This window comes from Passer domesticus, chromosome Z, assembly GCF_036417665.1.
Source record: "Passer domesticus isolate bPasDom1 chromosome Z, bPasDom1.hap1, whole genome shotgun sequence".
NCBI classification, from domain to species: domain Eukaryota; kingdom Metazoa; phylum Chordata; class Aves; order Passeriformes; family Passeridae; genus Passer; species Passer domesticus.
In genome coordinates, this window is record NC_087512.1 from 42,797,147 (window position 1) to 42,823,521 (window position 26,375).

The window sequence follows — 26,375 nt, forward strand, 5'->3', positions numbered from 1 at the left end:
CCTTATTGTTTTCATCTTTCTGAAATATTGTCACTCAAACTAAACACATTCACCTTTCATCTGCATTCAGCATCCCCAGAAAAACCATTGTAATTCTGCCTCTATATTCTAACAAAATGTTTTACTATTTGTTGGCACATGAACATGCACTTCCTAGAGCTACATATAAAAATATTATTATTTGGACACTTACAGACATGTTTCTATAGAACTATATTGGTTTCCCTTGCTGCTGTATTAGACTTTGTTTTTCCAGTTGGGTTTTAATTTCATTGTAAAAGGCAAGCCTTAATTCAGTGTGAGGTTTGCAGAAGAAAAGGCCGTGGTGCTCATGGCTGTAGAGGTCGTCTCATTTCATTGTGGAGGACATCTGGTCTCTCTCCATGTAGTGGGAAAGAGGACTGCCTGGACTAAACAGGCATTATGGCTTAACCCCAGCAGGTAAATAAGTATCACTGTAGATGCTTCCTCACACCTGCAACCAATGGGATCGGGCTGAGAATTGTGAAAGTATAAATGAAAAAAATCATGGGATGGAATAGACATTAATAGATTGGTTGGTAAAGCAGAAGCTGTGCATGCAGGCAAAGCCTCTCAAGGAATTAATTCAGTTCCTTCCATGGGCTTAGGTGTTCACCTATCTCCAGGAGAGAAGGGCCCTGTCAGGTAATAGTGACTTGGGAAGACAAGCATCATCACCCCAGCTTTATATATTGAGAGTGATGCCATATGGTCTGGTAGGGTCTGCTGGGAATCAACTATTTTCTCCCAGATTCTTGTGCTTCTTGTGCTTGTGCACCCCTACCCTCCTCACCAGCATGCAGTACGAGAGGCAAGAAGGGCTTTGACCGTGCTCATCAATAACAAAAACATCTCTACATTATTAGCCCTGTGTTCAGCACAAATCCAAAACACACACACACATACCAGCCACTGTGAATAAAATTAATTCTACCTCAGCCAAAATCTAGTGCAATGAGAGCTCAGACCCTGTGGCTACAGTGTGTTCTCCTACACAAGCATGTAAGTCAGCCATCCAATGTAAAGTTGCTTTTATAAGGACTTAAAAGATTTGATGAAATCACTGAGAGAGAAGCAATTGCTCTGCTTTTGGAACCTACTGTTGTGATGTTCCAAAGAGCCATGTTCATTAGTGTAGCTCAGCATGACCACTCTATATTGCCTTTTCTTTTGAAAATACTTTTAGGAGTCCTTGCTGATCTGAAATTTTCTGAGAAACAGTAAATTCTGTAAAATGTAAAATTTTCTGACATTCCCATTTTCTTTGGGCCTACCTCCCCTCCCAAACTATAATTCTCCTACTTTCTCCTACTTTGTTACAATGACCCCACTGCAAAGGAGACCTCTAGCCTACAGGAAAAATCAGGAATAAAATTCATGTGCCTAAGAATAAAATATTATTTTATTGTAATTAAAAATAAATAAATAGGCCAAGAATAATTTTTTAGGACCATCCTGGTCAGCAGCAGGATCTGAGCTAGTGAAGAAGAAAGGCAAATTCCAAAGGCAAAGTATCTTTTCAATAACACTGAACAGAAGTTGAAACAAAGCCAATACACGTTGGTGTGAATGGCCCCTCAATGGTCATCCCATCTCTCTTTGAAAGATAATGTAGAACAATCTTTCTCCTCTTGCATATTAAAAAAATATTTGCCATACATGTCTTATGGAAGAACACCAATTCTGCTTCTTTATTTGTTGCTTTCTGTGTGGAAATTAATACAAATACAATGGTAATTTCCATGTGGCAGACACTGTCATCTACAGCTTTTAGACCACCAGGTGTGGAGGCTGAGAAGCTGATTTTAGTTTAGGGGTGGATTGTGGTGCTGCATCCATGCCCTGCCCCTTCCCCTTGCCAGCTGCGCTAGAATCTGAGAATCCGGGAATAGAGATAACTCTTGTAGGATCCATTGTAGGCCACTTGTTGGCATCTGAGTGTGAAACAAGTACGTCAGATTGAATAACAACTCCTCCTTCGAACTTCAGTTTCATTGTGATTTCAGTGGGACCCCCATTATGAAATAGTGTACTCAACCAACATAAATATATGAAACAGAAGAGTTGTAATGTTGTAATGTTTTCTTTAAACTCCATATACATCTGGTTAAATTACAGAAGAGTCTGCATCCTTCACAAGGAACACCCAATATATATTTTCAAAATCTCTGCTCTCCCCCTCTGCAGTTTTAGTGGAGTTAAACTTTAGACACATTTGACTACATGAAATAAATTGGTGGATTAATTAGAAAATGTGCTTCAGAGGTGGATGGAACGTGCCAGTTAAATTGACAGTGAAATAAGCATGACAGGTATTCACAAATTTGAATAAGGGTATGAGTTAAAAATTAAAATATTTTCCATTGGGAAACAGGAGTAGTAACGAATGGGAAAAATATTAAAAGCAAGGAAATTTTGTAATATTTCTGGTGTTTCTATGGAATACGATAACATCTGTAATGTAATTCATGACTGTATTGTGAAAAATGACAGGACAATCAATTGGTACATCCACTGCTTTACCCATAGACTGTGTGAGAATCAGAACTAAGAGCAGTAACTGGTAGCATATTGAAAGAAAAAAAAAAATCCTAAGAGCTCTTTATTAAAAATAAAAAGCTTTGTGGGCTGACAAATGCAATTACTTCACAGTAACATTAAATTTACATTCAATGCTCAATACTTCATCACTGGTTCAAGTGCCTATCATTCTGTCTATATACTCAGGATTGTTTGTTGATGCCTTCGTCTGCTGAATATGAATCATTGCTTGCATATGGAAAAAATTATTTAACTGAACAACTGTGGCTGCATCTTCTGAATTGCAAGAAGCAATAAACTATTATTTTTTGGCATTTTTTGCAACAGGTGGTAATATAAAATGCAATAGTGGGAAGTTTTGCAAGGACATCAGGAATTTTTTAGAAATGAGCAGGAATAGTAGGATCCATACATTAAGTATCAATTTTTCACAAGCATACAGTTCTATCTGCCATTATTTTAAAGCTAATTATAAAACATAGAGTGGCTTCCAGAATTATTTTGCTTTTTGTTGGCCAAAAGGAGAACCCACTGATAAGCTGTTTTGGTTTGGTTTAGGTTTGGTTTGGTTTTTTTTTGTGGAGGTAGATTTCTTTGTGTGTTTGCCAGAGTATAATAGAAGAAGTATTAGGTAAGGTAATACTACTCCAATTCTCTTGGAACTGATTTGTATAGCTGAAGACTTCGGGACACTGCCTAGCATGTTAGAGTCTGTTTTCATTTAGAGAACTGCCTTTGCAATTTCAAAAAATATATAATATGAATCAAGCAAAATGCAGGCAACAACAAGACTTCTTCCAAATTTGTATTAGGATTTAAAACTTTATTTTGAATGTTTAAATCACCACAAACATGGAAACTAGTAGACACAAATGACTTCTTATTCAGTTTTAAAACAAAATATTTGCTAAAGAAATTGCAACAACACATTTTCATGACTAGAACATACCTTAATATTTCATATCTACATATAAAAGTCATGCATTTTAAAGATTTGTTTTGGCTAGATTGTGTTTCCTGGGTGCTAAAATTCACTGTAGAACTTACATGTTTTAAGTATTTTGCATATACATTTTAAACAGGCTGTTATAGTCATATCACATTCCCAAATAAAACACAAAATGTAATAAAGCTTTATATTTTCTTGTTCTACCTTATTTTTTCCATATTAAAAAAAATAATTCTATATGTAATAGCAAAACAAACATTTTAAACCAGCTCACATGAATGCAAGATATTTAAAATCTAATAGTAGAAACAAGGATGGCAATGCAAGGGTATAAAATATGCTCTGTTTTGAGTCTGTGGTCCTTGAGTAATATTGCTTCTGTTCTGGCCTTGCTTTGATACATGCAAGTCCATGAAATACCTCATGCCTTATTACGTAGCAGGGGAGGAGTCAGCTGGGAGCTAAAGAAATATGGTCCACAAGCCTAAACATTGGCAGGTACTTGGTTTTTTTCCATCTTTGCTATACAATTATTCTATTCTTGCTATGAGGCACATTCAAAAAAAAAAAGTCCAGGGCTAAATTTCAGCCTGTAATATCTTTGCAGTCAGTACATTTTAAGTAATTTAGATCCCCTATATTGTACTTCTGCAAGATATTTTACTATGTAAATAATTCCTCCAGTTCAAGCAATAATGTTAAAAGGTTCTATATATAGCTTTTATTTTTCTCTTTGAGATTCTGTCATAATTCATGCTGGCTGCTAAGGCATGTGCCACACTTGATGACCTTTGGCACCGGTATGTTAGCATCTGAGGGCAACCTCTCTGCTTTTGACCTCTGCATGTGACCCATTATGCCTTAAGGTTGATAATTTTTCTGATTTTCCAGCTTCATCCATGGAATCCATTGCTGTGACATTGAGCATCAGCAGCAAATTTTTTTACAAAGAGTAAATGTACAAACATTTATAAAAGTCTTACTAAACATAGTGCTTTTAAGTGTTTTGCATCCCTGATGTGGAAATATTTTTTGATCTATTGACAGACTGTCAAGAAAGATGCACTTGGCTGTATAGGTCAAACCAGGCTTTTTTATGTGTTCCACAAACTATTTAAGAATGCAAAGAGACAGTCTGACAAAACACAGAATGAGCACTGGACTGTGACAGAGGAGATCTGCTTTTGTTCCTGGGTCTGTCACTATCCTGCTGGACGATCTATGTGCAGTTGTTTCCTCTCTCTGTGCCTCACTTTCACCACCTGAGAAGTTAGGAAAATAATGTCGTCATTTTTGCAAAGTGCTTTGATATTTATGAAGAAAGAGTGTTGTGTAAGAGCCTGAAATGTACTGTTAATGGAGAGCATTAGCTTTTCCATGCTCTTTCCAGTTTTCCCTTCTTAATGCAATAAAATAAACACCACAAAAATTGTCTCTTTGAAATCAGTGGGAGTTTCACATTCAATTCTACAGGTGCCAGCATTTCTTCTGACTGCATGAGAGAAGTTGTTCTCCTTTCTAGACAGTGCTAGTAGCAATTCTTGTGTATGCTATTACTCTGCCTCTGAAATATCTGCACATTTGATAGAAATGTGGAAGATAAGCAAGCAGTAACTTTGAAAGGAACAAGGTAGCAAATTTTAATGCAAACACTGCATTTCAACATCCCCTGGAAGATATTTATAATGCACTAGCATGCAGGCTAATAATGTTAGTACTCGACTTCATTTTCCCATGTTTCTTGACATAAACATTTACTAAAAATATGGTAGGCTCTTTTTATTGGTTCAAAGCAGTTCCTAGGTAAAAATTGAGACTTACACAATTTTAATATTTTAATGTGTCCCTTAAAAATTGGATGTGCTTATTTTATCTTAGATGGCCTTTGTCATCTCTAGGATACATGCTTCAGTCTTTAATATTAATTTTTAAAAAGCTTTGGACAGACATCCAGGAAAGCTCACAATTTTTACTTTTTTTCTCCTTTCAAAGGTTTTGAGAAGAGCAGTTTCCCCTACAGGATGTTTTAAATAATATATTTACTATTCTGAACTTTGTATTGCATTATAACACAGTTCTGACTGCAGAATATTCCAGATCCTGTAGTGCTTATCCCAAAACCCCTCATTTTAGAGACTCTTGTGGGCACTAACTTTAGATATATATTTGGTTCTATAAATAGTCACAGCAGTTCAAATAATTTACTTAAATGGCAAATATAAAATACTTCAGACAATATAAAGGCAATAGATCTCATAGGGCATGAGCATAAATCCTTCTAAGTGGAATACAGTAATGTAAAGAAGTATCAGTCAGCTAATATGATAATTTGTGTACTATGCCAACCCCACTCCAAGGGTACCACCAGTTCAAAAGACATTCCATTCACTCACTAACCACACCCTGTGTCCATTTCACTGGCAGCAGCATTAGAACGGAGTATCTCCCACAGAGGCTTTCGAAGGTGACTACCCAGTCCTTTCTCCCTGGGGAAGCTTTCTGGTTCCATACGTACATCATTCTATCTGGCATTCTAAACAAATAAATGCTTGCTCTTCTGAAATATATTTGGGCCATAAACTTAGGTCATCCTTGAAACAAAGCCCAGAAAAGATGATCTCCAATTCATTTACAGGGATTGGCTTTTCCACAACCTTTAGTTAAAACACTGCATCATACTAGAAAGAAGTATCATACTGGGGGCATAGAGACAATATCTCTCCCTTTTAACTGCTATCCCCACACTTCCTTTTACTGTGCAGTAGTTCATTTATTCAGGTGATCCAAGACCTTAAGCACACTCTTCCACCAGTCACTAATTAAAATGGCATAGAATTGTTCATCCATAGCGTTCTTGAAGGAAATGGTTAACACCATCCAGCATGTATTTGTATGTTCTAGGTTTCTTCACTACCATTTCTTTGTTTTTCTTCCGATATTATACATGTTTTTTCTCTTGCAAATATATGCAAATGCAGGTAATATTAAGTTGATTTTCCAAATCTTTCCTATTATGTGAATGATGACAATTCTTTTTTGTAAATTACAAAATAAGGTATTCTGGGACATCTTTTGTTTTCTTCCTGATATGCTTTAATTGATTGTGAGACTACACATATTTTTATTTTTCCATTTTTTTTAATAGCAATCACAGTACCTCATTTTTTCAATTTCCAAGTATTTCTTTTAAAACAGATACTAATAAATAGGATCTTGCATGGTTGTTTGCTGTCTATGGGTTTACATGCGTATTGTCAGATGAGACTTCACAGCTGATTCCTGACAGTGCAATTTCACATCACCACACATTTTCCTTTCAGCTTCTCCTTCCTTTTCTGTTGCTTGCTTTTTTTGCCATCAATTTGCAAACTCACAGTCCTGCGTTTCTCCAGGTTTAGCAATTCTTGGAATAACTCTTTCACATTGTGGTTTGTCTTGGCAGAGGTCTCCATGAAGGCACATTTCCACTTCTTAGCCATGGCTTCTCCTTCACTGCTTTCTACCTCTCGATTTTGGTTCTCATCATTTTTGTTCCCCACCAGCATTATTGGAATGCTTTCTATGTCTCCTTTAATCTGACATATTTGCTCGTAGATTGGCTTGAGTTCCTCCAAGGACTGTCGGCTGGTGATAGAGTAAACCAAAATAAAAGCATGTCCTTTAGAAATAGAGAGACGTTGCATGGCTGGAAACTGATGGCTCCCTGTAGTGTCAGTTATCTGCAAAGTGCATATGCTCTTATCACAGCTGATCACCTGCCGATAGGTGTCTTCAATGGTAGGGATGTAGCTCTCCCTGAAAGTGCCCTTCACGAATCTCAGGACCAAAGAACTTTTTCCCACTCCTCCAGCTCCAAACACAACTACCCTATAATCGTTGCTTTGCTCAGGCATGTTTCTCTGTCTGTCACTTGCTCAGCTAGCGGGGAAATCCTAGGAAAGAAAACAACAAAAACAAGGAAACAGACATTAGTACAGGTACAAGTGTGGAGTGCATACTGTGGTATCTTTCCCAGTAAGAGAAATATATGCAAGTGATGGCATACCGCTTCTACTAATTTAGTAAGTCTTGCAGGGGGTTTCAGAATGGTTTATTTCAGTAGTAAATTAGGGTTTGCAATCCAGTCTGTACTGGTAGCAAAATACCATCTTTGTCGCTTCATGGCTGATTTTTAATTAACATCATGTGTTTCAGTATTCTTCCTACCGGACTAATATTCACAAAACTAAAAAGTAGCATCCGGGAATTTCAACAAGGCCTTGGACTGAACAAATTGTTGAAAGGAAATTATTCTTCTATATCTTAAATGGATCTAAAATAATAGTCAAAATTGATCACTGTATGATAGTTGATTACTCTGAATATTCCAGCTCTTCAGTAGTTAAGGAAATTATCCCCACTATGACTGGACTACAGCTCTAAATGACTACTAAGATGTATCTGTGGATTATTCAACAGCAGCACTTATTGAGCTTTGTTTTTAACTCCACAGGAGCATGTGTCCCACTTTGGTGTGTTTTGCCACTGGCATTTCAGGTCAAAGAGTACATTTTGATAAACTCTGATTGCTCACATTCAGTCTGAATTTTTATTCCAATATTTATCTTGCAGAAGATGATATTTGGCACGAGACTGGTTATACTTATATGAGAGGTTCTGCAGACATATTCATAACATTTTTAGTGGCTTGTATTGCCATGGTTGGCAAGGGCATATGTCAAAGGTCGCAAAATTCTGTGATTCCTGCAGTCAGTTCCCCTTGACAAAACCCATCTGTGTATAGTAGGACCATAAATATGGAAAACATTTTTAAATAACAGAAATGGTAAAACAGTCACATGTTTACAAACTGTAGATGTTTGAGAATTCATTAAAATAAAGTGAAGGTCAATTTGTCCTCCCATCAGTAGCAGCTCAATAGGCACACAGCACATCAGTACACACAGTCTTTTTATATTTAGTGAGATTTAAGCAAATAAACACTTTTAAAATGAGCCCTAAAAACTGAAGAAAGCATAGGGTATTGTAACTTTTCAGACCAAATTGATATATATATATAAGGGGTACATGTGGAAAAAAAATGCAAAATTTTCTGCATCTGCATTTGTTCTGAAGAAAAAGGGGAGAGTTTATAGGGAACTTTGCCCAAGTGCCTTAATGGCACCAAGTGATTAAATTTGCCTGTTGTAATTTTGCCTGGGTAGCAATAAATCTAGAACAACCCAAAGAATTTCTTGCCTTTTGAAAGCAAGCCTTCAAGCTATTTCTTCAATGCAGCGGAAGGAGTCCCTGCATTGCAGGGGGTGACTTTAAGTTACCTTTTACCTGTCTAGCAGCAAGACAATACCGATGCTTTAGAGGTGTGGATCTTAGTGGACCTCCCATGCCCTTATTCCTGTTGCAATCTCATGCCAAATTTTCTGTTTTTTCGTTTTGATGCTCATTATGCCAGTTAGGCTTAAGCTATGGCAAAGCATGCTGCACTAATGTCTTCAATTTGTTCAAGCATATCCTGATGTAGTTATCTTTCTTGTACAGGGCATCCTGTAGTGTCCTAATTCTAACATCTGAGTAAGCTGAAAACATCTGTCCTTACATAATTTGTTGGATGAAGGAGTTGTACTTCCTCATCTGCCATACCGTAGGCAGAATAACCAGTGCAATTGGGGATGCTGATCCTGAGGCAAAGCGCAGAGCTGCCACAGCTCTGTCTACCCAGCCTAGCTTCAGGCAGAAGGCAGCTTCGCCCCTTCAATCTCTCCTGTGCTACATTCACTGTCACTCTGAGAGGCTTGTTTAAATATAGGAAGGATTGATAAATAAGAGTGTTCACCCTGAGGCACTGAAGCAAAATTGTTTTTCTGAGTTCAAGGAATGGAAAGAAAAGGTAGCCTCAGAAAAAATGCTCATGTATGTATTTATAGAAGACGCAAAACTCTCTGAGGAACAAAGAAAATGAGTGAGTAGCTCATTATGTTAAAAAAGAAAGGAAAAAACCTAGCTGGAAAAAAAATGAGGAGAAGAAGCTAGCATAATGCTGTTCCACTGAGAATGAATCTGTATGTAAGAACTGCAGACATGCAAATTTGGGGCAGTCTTAGAGCTCACAGTTGTGGATGACTGCACAGAATGACTTACCATAAGAATTATAGTTTAAAAATTTATTGTAAGTAAAAAGGCAAGAGAGCAATATCTGTGAATTGCACTTCAGAAGCAGCTTAAGAATTGCACAATCATATTGTATGTAGCCTAGGAACTACAGGACTAGGAGAAGAAATGCACTGTGAAAACTTTTATTAAGAAAATCAGTGAAATATGGACTAGAGAAATAAAATTTTTAAAGCTAGCTGAGTGTACTCCTGCTCTATTACATTGTATACCCTAAACATAATCAGAACTCTCCAAGAAAACTGACACATATGGTAGCCCAAAAGATACAACAAATTGAAATGGGGCACTTAGTGGCCTGAAATATTAAGCATACAGCAAAGTTCTAAGGGGTCCTGAAATAGCATGGTAACAATCTTCAAAACATAGCAGGTTGTTGCAAAGACGGAGAGTGTAGTGGAAAGAAAAAGAGGTTATGTTCTTGCATTGTAGAAGAAATTCACATTAGACAATAGGAAAACTTCACAGTGGTAAGAATAGCAGATCTAATGTGTAGGGAAATTTTGCAGATATTCTTTAGAAATTGCCATAATATCAAAGCTGGCAGAGACCTGAGTAGGTTTCTGGTCCAGACTGTTTATCACAGCTGGGTTAGCCATGACACCAGAGCAGGTTGTCTATCCTGTACAGCTGTAAAAACCCCCAATCTTTCCCACAGTCTCTCTGGGAAACAAACTCCAATGCAAGATTACCATCAGGACGATTTTTTTCCCTCTTATACCTAATCTAAGGTACTCTCTCAATCCATACCTGTTGTCTCTCCTCCCAACATCTACTGTTGTGAAAAGTGTAACTCCACCTTTTTGATGGCTTTCCTGTAGGTGTTGAGGGCTACTCATTGCTGCCCCAGCTTTGCCTTCCCGAGGCTGCACTGGCGCTGGTCCCTCAGCCTGCAGAGCAGACCAGCGCCGCAGCTTTGGACCCCTCGGTGCCCCGTCGGCCCTGGCTCCAGTTCATCGGCTGTTTCCCCGGCTGGGGGTGCCCGGACCGGACAGACCGCATCGCTGCTGTGCCGTGAGTGCTGAGCAGAGGGGGATTGTCCCCTGCCTCGGCAGCTGCCCTGCTCCTGTTCATACAGAGAGGGCACGGGGATTTGCTGCAGCTGGGGCCGCTGCTGAGCATCCCCATAACCATGACCAGGAGCACCAGGACCTTCTCTACAGAGCTGTTTCTTTCCAGCCGGGGTGACTGCAAGGAGCAGCAACCTCAGATGATGTTTGGTCTGTGAGTCCTGAAGATCCTCAGTTTTGCCAAAATAAAAATCACAGATTTTTATACATTTTTCGTGCTCAGGAACTAAAATAAAAAAACCAAATCAACAAAAACCCAAAAAAATAACTCATGCAAGTCTTTATGATCACACTGGAGAAAGAATTCCCCAAATGTTTTTTATCATTTTTTTTGCGTTTTCTATGTGGATCTGGTCACAGAATCTCCTGCAGTGGCAATCATTCTATATGAATGTGGTGCACTTGCACACAAGAGTTCATTCATTAATGCTTTCCATACTATCCTATTACTTACAGATGTTTCTTTGTCTTAAAAGGTGTTAACGGAAACACACAGGAGGACAAAATAAAGTATGGCATTATTTAATCAGCTTGTGGCATCATGGCCAGCAAGGGTATGGAAAAATTAACTTTAAAGTCTGACTTTTCAGATGTACAAGATCATTTCTGATTCAGAAAAACCAGTCTTTCATAATCTGCACAGAAAACAGTAGTTGCTTTTTACATGTTAGAATGGACTCGTTCTACAATGAAGCCTCATTTGCTGCCTTTTCTGCTTTCACAAACTACAACAGTGAAAATTTATTACCATCGTCTAAAGTGTCAGTTTATCAATACTACCCTTATTTCAAAAGCCAAAGCAATTTTCATAACATAGATTCACACCCTTCATTTTGAATTGTCTGATTGCAAAAGTCAGCAAAACAGTGAGTCTATACCTCTGCTGACTTAGCTATGTTTTCTGCAGATGCTCTGGTAACACAAGGCTGGATCTGCTCTAGTTCAGCTGCTGCAAGTGAGCTTGATGGGCCATTCGCTGGGGCAACACATTTAACCACTGCCTCCAGTTCAAACTCAGTTGCAGACCTTTATGTTAGTCTGCACGCTTTCCCTAGGTGTTTCTGATATGCCAGGTGAAAGAACTGAAATGTTTTTCTGACAGAAGGATACAGTTCAAATCCGAGTAATAATGACATAAACACTTATTCTATTATATAGTGGGAAAAATATGCATTTTAAATGTTTAAGTAAAGTACTTCATGTTACAGATTATGCTCTTCATAGTTTAAACTCCTAATGTTCTTTGGCTGATTAATTAATTACATTGGCATTTATTAAATCCATGTCACTGATCCTGTACTTAGCCACTGGATCTCCACAGTACTCTCTTATATTTGATTGGGTTTTTTATAGTCTAGCTTTTTTTCAAATGTATTTATGACTTGTTTGCCATGTTGGTATTTAAGCTGTAGATAGCATATGAATTAACAGGCAAAAGTTATAGGAAGCCTGAAAAATAACTTCTGAAAACTAATCTACTTGAATACTCTTAGAGCCATAAGAGATTAGAATCTCACAGCTGGTGAACTCTTTCAGTTTATGCTTGAAAATAAGCACAGAAAAGAAATCAACCTATCTCCAATGTTTCCAGTCTTGGGTGTTGTTGCAAAAGATTTTCACTGTGTTTGCATTGTAAGATGACCATGAAATTTCAGAAATTGTACGTTTAGTTGAGATTTTTTAACTAGATTATATGTTTTAGTGTTGCATTCATTTTACAAAACAGTGTGATGTTGCCTTTGCTTTCTGGAGTCAGAGACTTTGATTACATCTTAACTGATCCAGTTTCTTGAGGTCTTATGATGTCCTACTGAGATGTCAGTCTGATATGAAATTCAGCAGTTGTCAGATGCTGTGTATTAATTTCCTGAATTTTTTTTTTCCTCAGGTAAAACCTTCTCATATCAGTCATAGATATTTTTTCCTTTTTTTTTTTTAAGCTCTAAGGCAATGTCTCTGTTTATATTGTCATTGTTATTGTGAAAAACCAATAAAGTGCAGGCAATGCATTTAGTTCAAAATCTTGCCTCAATTTAAATTAACAGTCCATGAGGCTATCTGGTGATGGCACCACTATACAAAGATACAAGGTGCAAGGTGAAGAATGTAGCCATAGACAAGATGGACTTCAGCAGGACTGTAAGATCAATGTCACTTTCCCAATATCAGGTGAAAAAATATCACATTAGTTATATAAAAGGGAGAAAGAGAGCTCTGTAAGGAACTTTTTCTTGTTATGCATATAGAAGTATTTGTCAGGTAGTATTTTCACCATATCTGCTGATGAATTTCCTACTTCCAGTACTTTAATCTTTTATATAAGACTTGCTTTTTCATTCTATTCCTTTGCTTGTATTCTTTGGTCTTCTCAAGTCAATGGAAAGTTGGACATGTTTGAAGACCAAATGATAACTGTTAAAACAACATTTTCCTACAACGTGAGGTTCTAATCCCTATGGAAAGAACTTTTTTATTCTCATGTTCCTTGAAAGTCTGCTTTTTGATGATCAGCTAGTCTAAATCATGATTTTTTTTTCACTGCATAAATGCAGTAGCACTTTTTATTTATGTTGTTCTCAATGACAGTTGGAGAGAAAAGCATTTATCACTTTTCTTCCCAGCTATGAAAGATGACCAGAGAGATTTCTTTAGAAAAATGGCATCTTCTTCACAAAAAAAGTACTGTTATAAACCTGCTGATTTTATCTGACACATTGTTCTTATTGTACAATTTGCTTGGTTATCTAAAAGTAAGGGATAAAATCAGACATTTTTATTATTCAATGTACTCATAGAAAGCAAAAACAGATTTCATTTTAGAGCTAGCTTCTCTACAATGTTGAAAACATTTCAATTTGCATGGAAAATGAATAATTTAGCATCTTTAAATTGAAATTAACATTATAAAGTCATTCAAAGAGTTCTCTAAGAGGTTTTGTGGGTTTCCTTCATGATCCTGGCCTAACATAGAAGAGAAATAGAAAGGACAGGAGGTTTTCAGATAAATTTGTTGAATTTTTTTCCTGTATTTACTGGAGATTATTGTCTTAAGAGCATCTGTATGTAAAGGAGGTAGAAGCCAGCCTCTGTGCTGTCCTGTAGTCACAGGTAATGTGCACTGCTTTAGCAAATTGTCATATTGTCATCACGCTTATGTTGAAAATCTCATTCCCAAAACAATGGCTTTTCAAAGTTGTTTGAAGCCTTTGAAACCTTGGTAAAAGAAAGAGATCCCACATGCATAGTTGTCACTGTAAGAAAATCTTTACTTGTTCTTTGGCTAACATACAGGCAGCAGATGTTGTGGCCGAAATAGTTTTGCTAGGCAGGAAAGAACCGGAAGAAAGAAAGGGGAGACAAATAGACAATGTTTCCTGTAGGAACAACAGATACTATGGATTTTTGGAACTAGGCTTAGCTAAAGTGGCATTGCTTGTTGAAGATGGTAGGACTGGTGGCAGAAGAATGAATGATTCAGAAAGATCTATTGATTTCCTTCCCTGATGAGGGTTCACGTGCAGAAAATGAAGAAGGTGCTGGACCTGATCCAACAAAGAGCTTTACACATAGGCATACACTGAAATTGTTTGCTCTGTTGTTGCCTGAGAGCTCTGTTGTCTCAGAACGAATCCTTTCATAACAAAAAAGTACTAATGAACCATTACTTTAAAACAAGATTCAACTTCATTGCATGCACTTACCGTGTGAAAAAACCAAAAAAAACAACACCTTACTTTCAGTTAGCATCAGAAATATTATGCTAAATTTATCTAGGATGGACAGGTTAATACATTTACCACATTAAAAAGCCTCACTTTCATGCAGAAACAGAAATATTATTCTAAGTTATCCAGGGTGCATAGGTGTCCTACTGGTTGTTATTTCCTATTTAGTGGCTTGATTAATCTTAAAATTTAAAAAGGAGAATTTCGTGACAGCTCCTGTATAAATTCAGGCTTTGCTTTAGGCATGTCAGATACTTTATTGATTTATCTATTTGAGTATTTTGGTAGCCCAGTGTCTAATCTCCAAGTGCTTATCATCAAAACTCAGAAAGTAATTATGCAGAAGATTTTCCATATGTGTAGATAGGTAGTCATTAATGCACACATAAAAATAAAAATGTCAAAAAACCAGAATTCTATTCAGCTCCCTTTGGAACTGTTTTTTTTTAAAGTTTTCTTCCCAAATTAAGTAACCAAATACAGTAGTTTTTCATCAGTTTTCAATAGATTTAATTTAACCAAGTAAATATGGAAAGATTAACTTAAAATATCGTATGTTTGCCTTTCAACTGCTATGCCATTGGACAGAGCAGTATGATTAGAAACCAGAATTTGTCACTCCTGCAAATGCAGGATCAGAGATTCAGCATGAATTTTCAGCCCCTCTGGTTTCTAATAGTAGAATAATTTTTGGTATTGAGCAATGACTTTACATGTTGGTGTGAACTTCTGCTTCTCCAGCTGTACACTGGAGAAAAATAGGTTCTGACTTATGGATCTAAGTATTGTGAGATAAAAATCCCAGCACAGACAACAAGCTATTTCCACATAAATATGTATATTTACATAGAAGAATTGTACATTCATGAAAGACTGTTTTCCATTCAGCAGAGGAAACTGAAGACTGGTGGCCATTTTGCCTTTCACTGTAGTTCTCAATTCCCTAATGTTAATGTAATATGAGATTACTTATGCAAATCTGCTGTAGAAGAAAAATTATTAAAGGTTAAGTGCTTGTCTTTTTATGACATAACTCCTGTCATTAATTTTCCTTGCCTGGCTGGGAAGGATAGTTATATTGCTTTCCTGACCACTGGAATATTTCTGATGCTCTTTCACAACCCAAATAATATCCCATTCAAAGCAATGGCTTAAACAGAATATTTTGCCACTGGTTTATTGGGCAGTAACTTGGGAATAGGTTAATGCAGTGGGTTTCAGGACCCAAAATTATCCCTGATAATTAATTAAACAACATAATACAGTTGTTGATATGTTTCCAGAGACTAGTAAGAAGCCTGTTCTTCCACTGAAATTTTTCTGTAAATCAGAGTATTTTGAAAGCCAACAATTAAATTATAACTGTGGAGTACAATATAGTAATAGCAGCTTTCTGATTGCTTATAAATGTTCAGTAATCCAACTTGCACTACTTTCAATTCTGAAGTAAGAAAAGTAGGTTTAGCCTTAAGAGCATTTTCCCAGATACATGTTTATTTTTCTTGTATTATTAAAAATATTATGAAAATTATATTTTGAAGATAAAAACATACTGAGTAATACATTGTAAGCTTTGCGTGTACAGACTGGGAAAGTGGTAATGTTATTTATTTGGGTTAACTGCAATATTTTAGTTACTGATAGTAGCTAATATTTGATTATTTAAATAATTAACTCTTCCAGAAGAGATAAAATTTGTCAGCTAAATTTTCAGGAAAGAGTATAAAAATAAACAAGTAAAAATAAGAGAAGGGCAAATGTTCTTTTCTTAGCTTTAGATTAAATGTAAGTAAGAACTACTGGGCATTTTGGGAAGGAAACAACTCCAGTCCGGGAATGAATTTGCCCTTTTCATATGGCTTCTTTAATATATAAATATTTTGAATGATGAAACTGAAAGGCTGACATAACTTCACTTTTGAGACACCTTTTCAGATTCAGCTAAAACCAATTTCATTACCTGCAGTCAGGCTGATGCTGACTGGATTTTCCTGCCATAGCATATTGCAGACCTGCATAGCCAGAGAGACTAATCTCAGATAGAGAAATTCAACTTAAAGTTATTTTGTCAAGAGGAGGTGTGTTAGTCAAAAGTTCATTTGTCACACACCTGACACACACCTCTTCATATTTTCTTGTCTTTCTTTGATACCCATCTCAATAATTATTCTGTTATCAATACTTTGTGGTTGAAAACGAATCAATATTTCTTTTCTCAAAAAGGCAAATAGAATATTTTCTGATTCAATTAGTATGTATATCTGCAGAGACACTCAGGTGGTCTTTTCCACTGATCTTCCAGCAGTAAGGTAAGATAATTTAATGTATGCTTTAATTTTAATGTCACAATAAAAATGCAGTGAAAGTAGGTGTTTGCTGATACGTGGAAACATCTGTATTTAAGTTAAAATACCAAATAGAAAAGAAAATTTCCAGAAATAATTTCTCTTGGTAATTTTTTTGAAATTGGTTATTTTAAAAGGAAATAAATATTGCTAATATTGCAACATGTTTTAAAAATTGCCATTTTTCTTCCTCTATTTAATATTGATTATTGCTCAATTAGTCCTAGTAATGTAAAACATTAAGGAGAAATTGATAAACATTTGGAATTAGTCTAGATACCAAACGAAATGTCCCAGAAGTGAATACTTTCAGTTTACATGTACAAATGTCCTGATATTCGCACTAAGTGTGGGAGAGGGCACATTCATGTGCAGCTCATTATGTATTACAGAAGAATTACTGAGGAACACTGTGAATTGAATGCAATCCAATGCATAAAATAAATCAAAACCATAAAAAAAAAAAGACAAATTTATAAACATAAATAATGAGAGAAAAAGGGAATATGAAATTGAATGCAGTCTTTCTGTAGGACCACCTTTGAACCAGAATATTGTTTAGTCCACATTTATTTTAAAAATCTAATGTTTGTGGTAATAGCACGTACTCTGTCACAATGAAAGTCCAAGTCTGATTTTTCACACATAATGCTGGGATTTCTACATGGGCAGCTGTGTTGGTTAGCAGGAGAGAAATCCAGGAAACAAAGTTATCAGGTTATCCTCAAAGGAAACCAGAAGCAATGGTAGTAACGACTTCAGGAACAGCAGTATCAGTTTATATACAGTCCGCTATTTTTATTGGTACTACAGAGACTGCAATGCTGGTGTAATATAATCATGACCACTTGGCCAGAAGGAGCCTCTGAACTTAAATCAACTTCCAAAGAGGTCTGCTCTGCACTGTGAGAAAGTGATATTACTCAGCCTGAGGTTCATCAACACTTGTGAGTCTGCTGGTGTAAACAATAGTGCAGCGCACTGCAGAAATATGCTTTCATCTGACTAATGTGAGATATGTGGAAAACTGTATTTCCGAAGATCTTCACTCTCTTGCAAATGGACTCCTTAGAGAAGGCAACTTCCAGAGAAAAGTAAAAATTATATTCAGTACTGAAAGAGACTTTCTGGATTATCAAATTCAGTGTTTTGCCTTTGCAGGCAACCATTTCACATAATCCCTTCCATCAAGTTACAACTAAAAGGTATTTAAAAGGTTTTCTATATATTACTTCAGCTAGAGTGTAATTTAAGAATCTTTGCTGCTCTAATGGTTTGAAATCTTCTAGCCTAAGTGTATTCACTGCTCATTTATACCAGTTCATTCTCCTCTCTTACCAGGAATAAAGATAAATAGCTGTACATCACAATCATTTCTCCAGGTCCATGGGACCACTGATTTGCAGCTGTGTGGTTGAACTTGTTCCATGTTTGTACACTTCTTCATGGAAGAGCCTCAGATATGCTCTGTGTGGTGTGAGAGAGTGCATGAAGCCTGGAGGAATATCACATTTCATAGCTCCAGACAATGGCACAAAACCCATTCTGCATGAATTGGGCACTACTGCATTTAGTAAGGACAGATGGACCCCAGAGAGCAGCTCCTGAGCATAACTGAAGTCCATTAGTCAGAAAAGTAAAAAAGGGAACAGGAGGGAGGCAAGCCAAGATAGCCCTCTAAAAGCCAGAATTAAATATGTTGAGACCTGCAAACATTCTAAATAATGGTAAACTGTAAAGCTTGGCAAAGATACAACAGCCTCATTTGCCTCGAGAGGAGTGGGGTGATACACAGCTGTACACAGCTTACATGTATGTGTGTGCATTTATAAACAGGCATATACGAGTTCACTCACTAGGTGCTCATGAGAACTGGACAGTCTGAAAATTCTTCAAAATTAAAATGCATCCAATTTTGTTGTTCCATTCTGTGCTCACCCTTCTATGTCTGAGTGGTGCAGCATACAGAGCATCCCACATTTCATGGGGAAGATAGAAAGGGATAAAGTGTTATCAAATCTGAATTCAGCAGCTCTCAGGCACTTAAGAATGGTCTTTCATGATTTATTTTCTTTCATTCAGTTGGGAGAGGGACAATCTATTGAAAAAAAAATCCTACCTGTCAGTGGGATGCTGCAAAGTTGTATCTGTCTTGGAGAAAGAAACACCTCGTTTTATTTTAGTCAGTCTCCACATTTTTATATTCTTCCATCAGCTAAAATGTAGCTTTCATTAAAAAGAAATAAAAAATTAATCTCTCCTTAATCCACTGCAGTGGCAGTCCTCTAAACTAGGGCAAAATTCAGCACATCGAGTTTTGATGAAAGGCATCTTGAAAAAAAAGGTCATTACTAGCATCCCAGCACACAGAAAAATGACAGTTAGCTGGCCAGTGTGTCTGTGACCAGCATCTGACTTCCTTGCTAGCCCCAGTTTACAGCATGCCATGTTCTCTACATAAGATATTAGCTTAGAGCATATCTTGCAGTTGTAACTCAGGCAAAACTCCACTGACTTCAGAGGAAATTCTGCCCGAGTGAGCGTTGTGGATTTTGGCTGAAGAAAAGGAAGACCTCCAAATTCAATGCACAGCTATGCCTATTGTGCAAGGTAGTGTAGAAAAACAATGGAAAGAAATTTACCTGTGTAGGAACAGAAAGCTTCAAACGCTCTTCAGTTTCTGCCTGTCACTGCACCAGCTCTCTCCCCCTCTGCCCTGGGCTCCCTTCCCCAGGAAGCAGCCCCTGACTCAGCCGGGGGCTGCAGCTCCCTGGGCTGGCTGCTGCCCTGCCCTGCTCCCGCCGTCCGCTCCCCTCCCGCTGCTCCGGTACCTGGCTCGTGGATAATGCTCTTGTTGCCGGGATCGCAGCCTCCCTCCTTCTGCTTTTACGGGCACACTGACTCCAGCCTCTGCTAGTGCTGCTGCCTAAATGGCGACTGCAAAGCTCATCTAGGCTTTTAACTGCCACCTACTGAATACTTGTGGAATATATGTATGTGTAGGCATATATACACATAGACTGTAATATTCTGGTTCTCTCAACCAATGTAGTAGATTTTTACAATTAGTCTCTAAAGCCTCCAAACACCCTGTAGTTAATAATTTAAAGCTGTAGATTACATTAACCTGAGCTTACATTTCTCCATTTCTTTCAGCTCTGAAACAGAGAACAAGCCTGTCTCTTTAAGTTAAAAAAGCTTACAAAGCCTTTGGTGAAGCTAATCCCCAGGGCAAAGAAACAGCATAGCCCTATTCAGATCAATGGAGCTGTGCTGATTTTTATTACTTGGAAATTTAATCCCTTAGGTCTCATATTTATTCACAAACTAACCAAACCTCCCCTCAAAAAACCCAAAAAACCAAAACCGAAAACCAACCAATAGAAAGAAAAACGTGCCTTTAAAAATAGCTTTTGTCCAACATAACCCCTCAGAATTTTACTCATCTGAAACAGATCAGATTTTTTTTTCCTGACAGCACTGTAAAGCAGGTTTATGGACAAAGATAAAATAAGAGTTTTTCTCTACTTTTAGTGGTATGGTGTTTTTGTGTGGGTTTTTTTGTTGTTGTTGTTTTTGTTGTTGTTTGGGGTTTTTTTGTTTTGTTTTCTTTGTTTGGGGCTTTTTGGTTTATTCGTTTTGTTGGGGGTTTTTTTGGTTTGGGAGTTTTGGGTTTGTTTGGGGCTTTTTTGTCGTTGTTTTTTGGTTGGTCTTCTTTTTTTGGTGCAAAATCCAAATGCAAAATCCAGTGTCTCCTTCAGCTGTTCATTTTTAAAGCAGCTTCTAACACTTTTATTTCTAGGCTAAAAGTGAGGTCCACTGAAGGTCTTTGAACTGTCACTGCAAAAAGGAAGCATAAGTACAGGGTCTCTCTATGGATCTGCATGAATCCCCAGGGAAGGTGTGTGGACCCCTAGATCTGCTCAACTGGTTAGAGTAAGGTGCTTTAAACACCAGAGCTGTGGCTTCAATCCCACAACAAGTATGTTAAGGGTTGGACTTGTGATCCTTGTGGATCAGAGTACTGTGTGACCTGTGAGATGCTACCTTTATAAGCAAATAGCAGGGACTAGGGCTCTTCTGAGCCAGCTGCCAACGTGTAGCTGAGTTGTGACATAAAAGGGCTCTATGCCCATCTTGAGGAGCATTGCCCTGTGGAGGGCTGGTGGCACCAACCTGTCACAGCAGCAAGGAAAGGATCCAGTTTTTATGCTTGCTGTGACTGACCAGTTGAGCAGCTAGCTTCTTACAGCTGGCGTGATAATTTTTAAATGGCACCTTCAGTGGCATTAAAAATATATTTTGTTTGCTTTTTAAAAATAGATTTGCTTTGATTGCTTTTATGAAATGTTCATTCATTGTGTTAACACTTTTGTTGAACACAGAAATGAAGATGTTTCTCCTCTATGTGTGTTAGGATACATGATGGCCTGCAAAATATGGCCTGAGGAAATAATTTGCATTAACGTGCAGTTCTGCTAGAGATTAATCCTGAGCCCTGTTTCCACAGGCTCCCAGGCAGCAAGCTGTGGAACAAACCATGAGCTGCAGGCCTGCTCCCAGAGCCTGACAGCAATGTCCTGCCTTTGGCTTTGTCACAGCTTCTCAGCAATATCTTAATCCTGTGTGCATGGAGAATTAGCTAATTAATATCTCAAAAAGAAAAAATTGTACTATAAATTAAAAGTTGTTGTATAGTTACTGCAACACAGCAAAGGTCAAGCTATAAAATTTACAATATTGCTCAGGGATTTTGCCTGTGATTTTTCCTGATTCTTCCCATGGTAGCATGGATTCAGAATCCAGACACATTTATTTAATAAGTCAAAATGCTCTTTTATTTACAAAGAATATGGCTTCTCAATAATTTTCAAAGGTTGACAGATCTCAGTCCTCAGTGAATGCTTATGTTCCTCAGTGAATCCTTATTGTGAAATCATCTTTCAATTTTCCTTAAAAACAGTGCAAGCATCTGTAGAATTTTAGAGTCTTCACTTGCCACAACATTCAATCACTCACTTCATATTACAAGTCTGGGAAAATCTAGTTCTTGCGCTGTATTCTAATAGGATGGATGTTCAAACTTTGAAAATACACTTTTTTCAAAATGCTGATTCTTTCCAAAATTGAATTTATTTCTAATAAAAGTATAGGTATAGCCTGTCTTCATTCTTTCCTTACCTGTCCAAGGAACTGCAATTTTTAATATACAGGTTGCAAATATGTACCTCACTGAGAAACAAAATGTCCAACAATTTCTACATCTTCCACCTAGGTTCTATTCCACCAAAACCACTATGATATTTTTCTGATCAGAATCACAGAATTTTCATGCTATTATTCACTGTAAAAGAGTCTTGTGTGGGATTTCCCTGACTATCTCTGCTAAAAACTAACATGGCTATTACCATCCTCAGTGAGGGTTTCATAAAATTTCTGCTTTAAATGGCTTTGTTCAGGTGTGCCAGGCAAGACAGACACTTCCAAAATCTCAGGCATGCCTTGCCTAATAATACTATTCACTCAGGAACCCAGCAGAGAATCCCACAGAACACCCAGGTCAGTTCCACACAGGCCAGCAGGGTAAATATTTTCCTACCCTAAGCTGCAGGGAGGTTGCATTGCTCTGGGTGCTGATGCATGTGAATGTGGGGGCAGCATGGACAGCATCTGTTTGCAGGGAAAGTCTTCCCTTCTCCCAGTAGCACCAGAGAGCCCCACTCTATAAAACACAGTGTGCTTCATCATCTGTTACTGCATAGAAGGAAAAGTGCAGAAGGCAAGGACACAAAGCTCTACCAGAGTATTTCTGTTACAACCTTCCCTCACGAAGAAAAGTTTTAGGCAAGCTACGTGATTGTCAGGTTTCTGTGCTGCATCTGAGCCAGAGAGGGCATTTAAGGGACAAGAGATCTGCTTAGTTAGCAAAATATGAGCTGCCTAAAGCTTTATGAGCTGCCTAAAGCTTGAATGCACATTTAGCACAAACCTGCATGAGCACTGAAAGTATAGCTTTTTAGTCAGAATTCAATCCATGGCCTATATACTGCATAGGAAAATGAGAAAGTCTTCCGTTTCCCTGGAAAAATTTAAGATGTAAAACAGTGGCTCACATGTAAAGATTTTCTCTCTGTAAGGCAGAACAAAATCTTGAAGAAGAGCGGCCACCAGAGAGCAAGGACTAAGTTAATTTTTTTCTGTTCTAGGATTGTTTTCCTCTTGTTAACCTCTCTGGTTTTCCTCTCTGGAATGCTTTCACTAAACCACAAACTGGCTAAAATATATCCCTTTTCTCCTGCATGTTTGGGAAGTTACTGTCTTAGTTATGCAATGTCATAAAGAAATTTAATTCTTCTTTCCAACCATCCTTCAAAGTGGCAAATAATTAGTGTAAACTTATAATAATATTTTGGTATCTTCCTGTGCTGCATTTAGTTGTACTAAAAAATTAGCTGAACTGTTGTCTACATCATTAATATGGAGGAGATTGCAATATATTTTAGCATCAGAAATATTTACTGGAATTTTTCTCCAATAGGGAAAAATTAGTCTTCTGAAAAAATTATTATTAGGAGTGATTTTCCAGGACAGCTGATTGTCAGTAGTGGATCTTTTAATGCCCTGTATTTGGTGCAGCAATTAGACTCCTGCTCTTGCCATGATACGGCAGTAGGTAAAAGACAGTTTGTCATAAACACCATGTTTTGTATTTGTGCACTGCATCTGAACACTAGGCAACTTCCACCATTTTGTAAATGAAGCATAAAACTTCCATGGTATTTTTAGTGCCTGCATACTGATGAGAACCTGTTAAACTCATGGGGAAAAAAAAGACAGTTATCAACAAACTAATGCATATAATAAAAAAAAATATAATGATCAAATTATTTGCTGTATTTTTACTATTCATCTAAGTGTATCACAGGCAATTTATAATGCACTGGAGGTGCAGGTGACTGCCTCTGGTAGAATTACATTTTATGCCTAAATCAAATGCAATTAAAACATATGTAGTATATTAGGCTGTATGTTGTTTACACCTAATCCACGAGATGATGGGACTAAATTCTTCCTGGGTGTAATCGAGGTTCTCATTTATGTTGAAGGAACTCCAGACTACCTCTTGATTTGATTGGATTAAAAAGGTGGGTCCTTACCCAATAAGTTTAAATGGCAAAGTTTTGCCTGAGAACCAGTGTTGCTCTGTGTTGCAGAGAAAGCAATTCTTCTGAAGAGGGGCATCTTATGCTGTATTATTTTTAGGCCTGTTGGCAGATAGATGAAACACTGTTTTTGCTAGCTTTGAACTTTTAGGGTTTTTGTTTGGTTGGTTTGGTTTTGGTTTTTTGGGTTTTTTAGTTTTGTTTTGGTGAGTTTGGTTTTTTGTTTTGTTTTTTTTTTTTGTTTTGTTTTGTTATGTTTTGGTTTTGGTTTTGTTTTTGGGGTTTGTTTTTTTTTTTGTTGTTTGTTTTTGGCAAGGAAACTTTGTGTTGCACACAAAAGTTCAAAGGTTACACATAAATTAAAAAATTATTGTTGCAATAAAATCCAGCCTAGCTCTTAGCTTGCAATAGAAGTACTTAGTCCAGCAAAATTGCAAGACATCATTCTTTAGAGGCTATAGATGAAATTGGTAGTTTGGAGAAAATATTGGCAGACTTCAGAGTGCCGTTTTCTTCTCTACAAGTTTTCAGTGGCTTTCAGCCAGTCTTTCTCACTCACACCTCAATAGGATGAATACAGTTGCCATTAGACACCTCTCTGGCTTGCAATCTCCATTACTGACTGCACTGCTCTGAACCAAAATTGTCTAAGTTTTAACCTGATTCCTGATGAAGGGAATAGAACAAGAACACATTTTTGCCTTATTGTCTGTATGAGGGTCACAACTCCAGAACTTGCTTCGGAGCACTTGAGAGCAAGAGATTTGCTGCTGATTTACAGGGAAAGCAACACAAGTTATAAACCTCATTGGTTTCTGGGATGTCAAATATCATAAAGGTGATTGAAAGAGATATACCACTGAGTGCATTCTCTAATACCTTTCTGGGCTATGAAGGGAAGAGTGTAATTGTCACTGAAAATTGATAGCTAACTGCTTTTAACCTGATTTTCTGTGAAAGGGTAAAAGAGTGTAGCACTGCTTGGTATTAAACATGATTGTTTAAAAAAATGTTGATGGCATTTATAATAAGCAGAGGAACAGAAAATTTCTTTCTTTTAAGCATTACAAGAATCACATTCAACTTATTTGAGGAGAAAACAGTAACTAAGCTTTGTTAGAAATCCATAAACCATATTTACTCTTATTAGGAATGTTATAATTAGAGGTTGGTGAAACCTCTAAATTCAGGTTAAGAACCCTTTATAAAAAACAGAGTATTTCTGACTTTATTAGCATGTATAAGCACCCATGGCACAATATACTGGATACAAATTAGTTTGTTAAGAACAGTCTTTCCATTTACTGATCACTACTCACACTAAGCCCCACAGTGTGCTTGACCCATAATCAGCCAGGCATCCTGAAGGAATGTTGAAGGGAGGAAGGTTAAGAAACTTTTGACTTAATAAACATAGATGAATGACGTTAACTACATGTCATTCATTGATCTTAACTCTGTTGCTCATGACTTCCAGTAAATTAACAGAAGTGTTACTCACGTCTTTCTTGAGGATATTCACAGTGGGAAGTAGAGTCATGTATCTGCCAATGGCATCTGCTAAGTTGAGCCCTGTGGTCTTTCACTGCTTGATCACCAAGTGGATTTCTCTCACTGTGTTATGAAATGTCAAATACTACAGCAGTGTTTGACACAGAGAACAAACCTTTTGAAATCAATATCAATCAGAAACTAGACCCTGAATAAGACATCTGGCACGAAGCAAGTCTAAGAACATGTCTATTTCTTTTTCATTGTCCTGTAACAGAGTGATAGACTAATGTGCTTCACTTTCTCTGTCCCACTGTGTCAGCCCTTTACACTATTGAATCAACACTCTCATCAGCATTGCTGTTGTTGCAGAGATCCTGTGTGTCTCTAGAAATGTTTTAACAAGCAGTGTTCCATCAGCTTGCCAAGAACAGCTGATGATTTTACAGGTTACCCCCACTCAGCTAGAAGAAACCCTGCCCTTTACCAGTTCAAGTGAAATTAATTTTTACCTGTCAAGGCTGAAAGAGAGATATTGAATGCCACAGCCACCTGTCTGTGTTCCACCATGATGGCCAAGTCTGCTACAATCTCCCGGGTGACTAGAACACGCAGGCTAGGACAGCAGATCTGACAATCTGTGCAGAAAGTATGTTGTGTTCTTTGCTTCTTCTGTGGGGCAGCTTGCTCAGCTAACACTTGTCAGAGTGAAAGTTGAGCAGGCTACTTCTCCTCCTGGCATTGATCAGGAAGGTTTGTATTAGCAACAGCAGGAACCTCGTGCCACCTCGTGTTATGGGGATCCACCCCTTCCCTTCCAAGATTCCTTACTTGCCAACCAAAGTCAAGGAAAAGGTTGCATTAACTTCCAGTGATGAAAACTGTAAATAATGGGAATTAAA

At 37.4% G+C, this 26,375-nt stretch overlaps 1 protein-coding gene across 3 annotated transcripts; it reads right to left on the reverse strand.

Annotated features, from left to right (window-relative positions):
- Positions 1-3,354: 3,354 nt before the first annotated feature.
- DIRAS2 (DIRAS family GTPase 2) lies at positions 3,355-26,091 on the reverse strand. 3 transcript variants are annotated; one of them, XM_064403701.1, is made up of 2 exons: positions 25,986-26,091; positions 3,355-7,443 (listed from the first exon to the last, which is right to left on the reverse strand). In XM_064403701.1, exon 2 carries the CDS (start codon positions 7,402-7,404, stop codon positions 6,805-6,807), a length of 600 nt encoding a protein of 199 aa, XP_064259771.1. In that variant the 5' UTR covers positions 7,405-7,443; positions 25,986-26,091; the 3' UTR covers positions 3,355-6,804. The 3 variants fall into 3 exon arrangements, with proteins under 3 accessions (XP_064259771.1, XP_064259769.1, XP_064259770.1); XM_064403699.1 differs by lacking the exon at positions 25,986-26,091 and adding an exon at positions 19,651-19,846; XM_064403700.1 differs by lacking the exon at positions 25,986-26,091 and adding an exon at positions 19,462-19,756.
- Positions 26,092-26,375: the final 284 nt, after the last annotated feature.

Excerpts from the sequence above, each read along its gene's own strand:
- DIRAS2 (XM_064403701.1), bottom strand. The coding sequence starts at position 7,404 with ATGCCTGAGCAAAGCAACGATTATAGGGTAGTTGTGTTTGGAGCTGGA.